Source organism: Octopus bimaculoides, chromosome 30 (genome assembly GCF_001194135.2).
Source record: "Octopus bimaculoides isolate UCB-OBI-ISO-001 chromosome 30, ASM119413v2, whole genome shotgun sequence".
NCBI lineage: Eukaryota > Metazoa > Mollusca > Cephalopoda > Octopoda > Octopodidae > Octopus > Octopus bimaculoides.
This window is the reverse complement of record NC_069010.1, coordinates 5,917,192-5,918,190: the sequence shown is the minus strand read 5'-3', so window position 1 is coordinate 5,918,190 and position 999 is coordinate 5,917,192. Positions and strand designations below refer to the sequence as shown.

The window sequence follows — 999 nt, the reverse complement described above, 5'->3', positions numbered from 1 at the left end:
GCAACGGCTACGCTCAAAATGGTGTATTTTATGTGCCACCTGCACAAGAGTCTGTCCAGGGGCACTGGCAACGATCTCGCTCGAAAATCCTTAGACATGCCACCTGCACAAGTGCCAGAAAGGCGATGCTGGGCACAGGTGCCATCACAAATTCGCTTTCGCTTGCCCCAATAAGTCTTCGCAATAATAATAATAATAATAATAATAAAGATAATACCATCAACAACAATCTCTTACCCTTCTTTATCAGCTGCAAGTTTGTCTATTTCACTGGCGTCAGAAAAACATTTAAGCTTTAAGGATTCCACGGCATTCCGTAATATTGTCGACACTTCTTCCACACTCAACTTCTCCAAGACTACAACATGGCACCGACTAAGAAGAGCAGAATTTACTTGGAATGAGGGGTTTTCTGTGGTGGCGCCCAGCAAAATAAATGTTCCGTTCTCAACATGCGGAAGTAAGCAGTCCTACCAAAACAAAATAAGAACGACATTAATATAGTTTCCATGAAGCATTATCTGGTATATAAGAAAACTGAAGAAAACGGTAATTAGCGCACCTGTGTAATTTACGCAGGTGATTTTTCTGGATAATATTTGTTAAAAAAAAGCTTCTACTCATGTAAAATTCACACCCAAAAGTTTTCAGAATTGCCGATATAGCCAGGGAGAAAACGTTTCCAGTTTAGTTGTATTTAGCATAATTTCACATACTTATGATTAAATTTTATTAAATTTTCATTAAATAAAGATAATTTCTGGGGTCGATGTAATCGACTTAGCCCCTTACCATTCTGGAGACAAAATGTTTAGCAGTATTTCATTCTCAGTTCAAATTCCACTGAGGTCAACTTTGCCTTTGATCACTTCAGATTCGATAAATTAAGTAAAAGGGAAATACTGGTATCGATGTATTTGACTAGTCCCCAACCCCCAAATTTCAGGCCTTGTGCCTTTAGTAAAACAGATTATTATTATCATTTATTATTATTATTAT

At 37.3% G+C, this 999-nt stretch overlaps 1 protein-coding gene across 1 annotated transcript in view; it reads right to left on the bottom strand.

Moving 5' to 3' along the window:
* Positions 1 to 218: 218 nt before the first annotated feature.
* LOC106879829 (ATPase WRNIP1) overlaps positions 219 to 999 on the bottom strand; it is a 4,473-nt gene continuing 3,692 nt past the window's right edge. Inside the window, exon 2 of the mRNA XM_014929534.2 lies at positions 219 to 470. Within this exon, the coding sequence (XP_014785020.1) occupies positions 234 to 470 (237 nt within the window). The 3' untranslated portion in view covers positions 219 to 233. The remainder of the gene's footprint in view (positions 471 to 999) is intronic.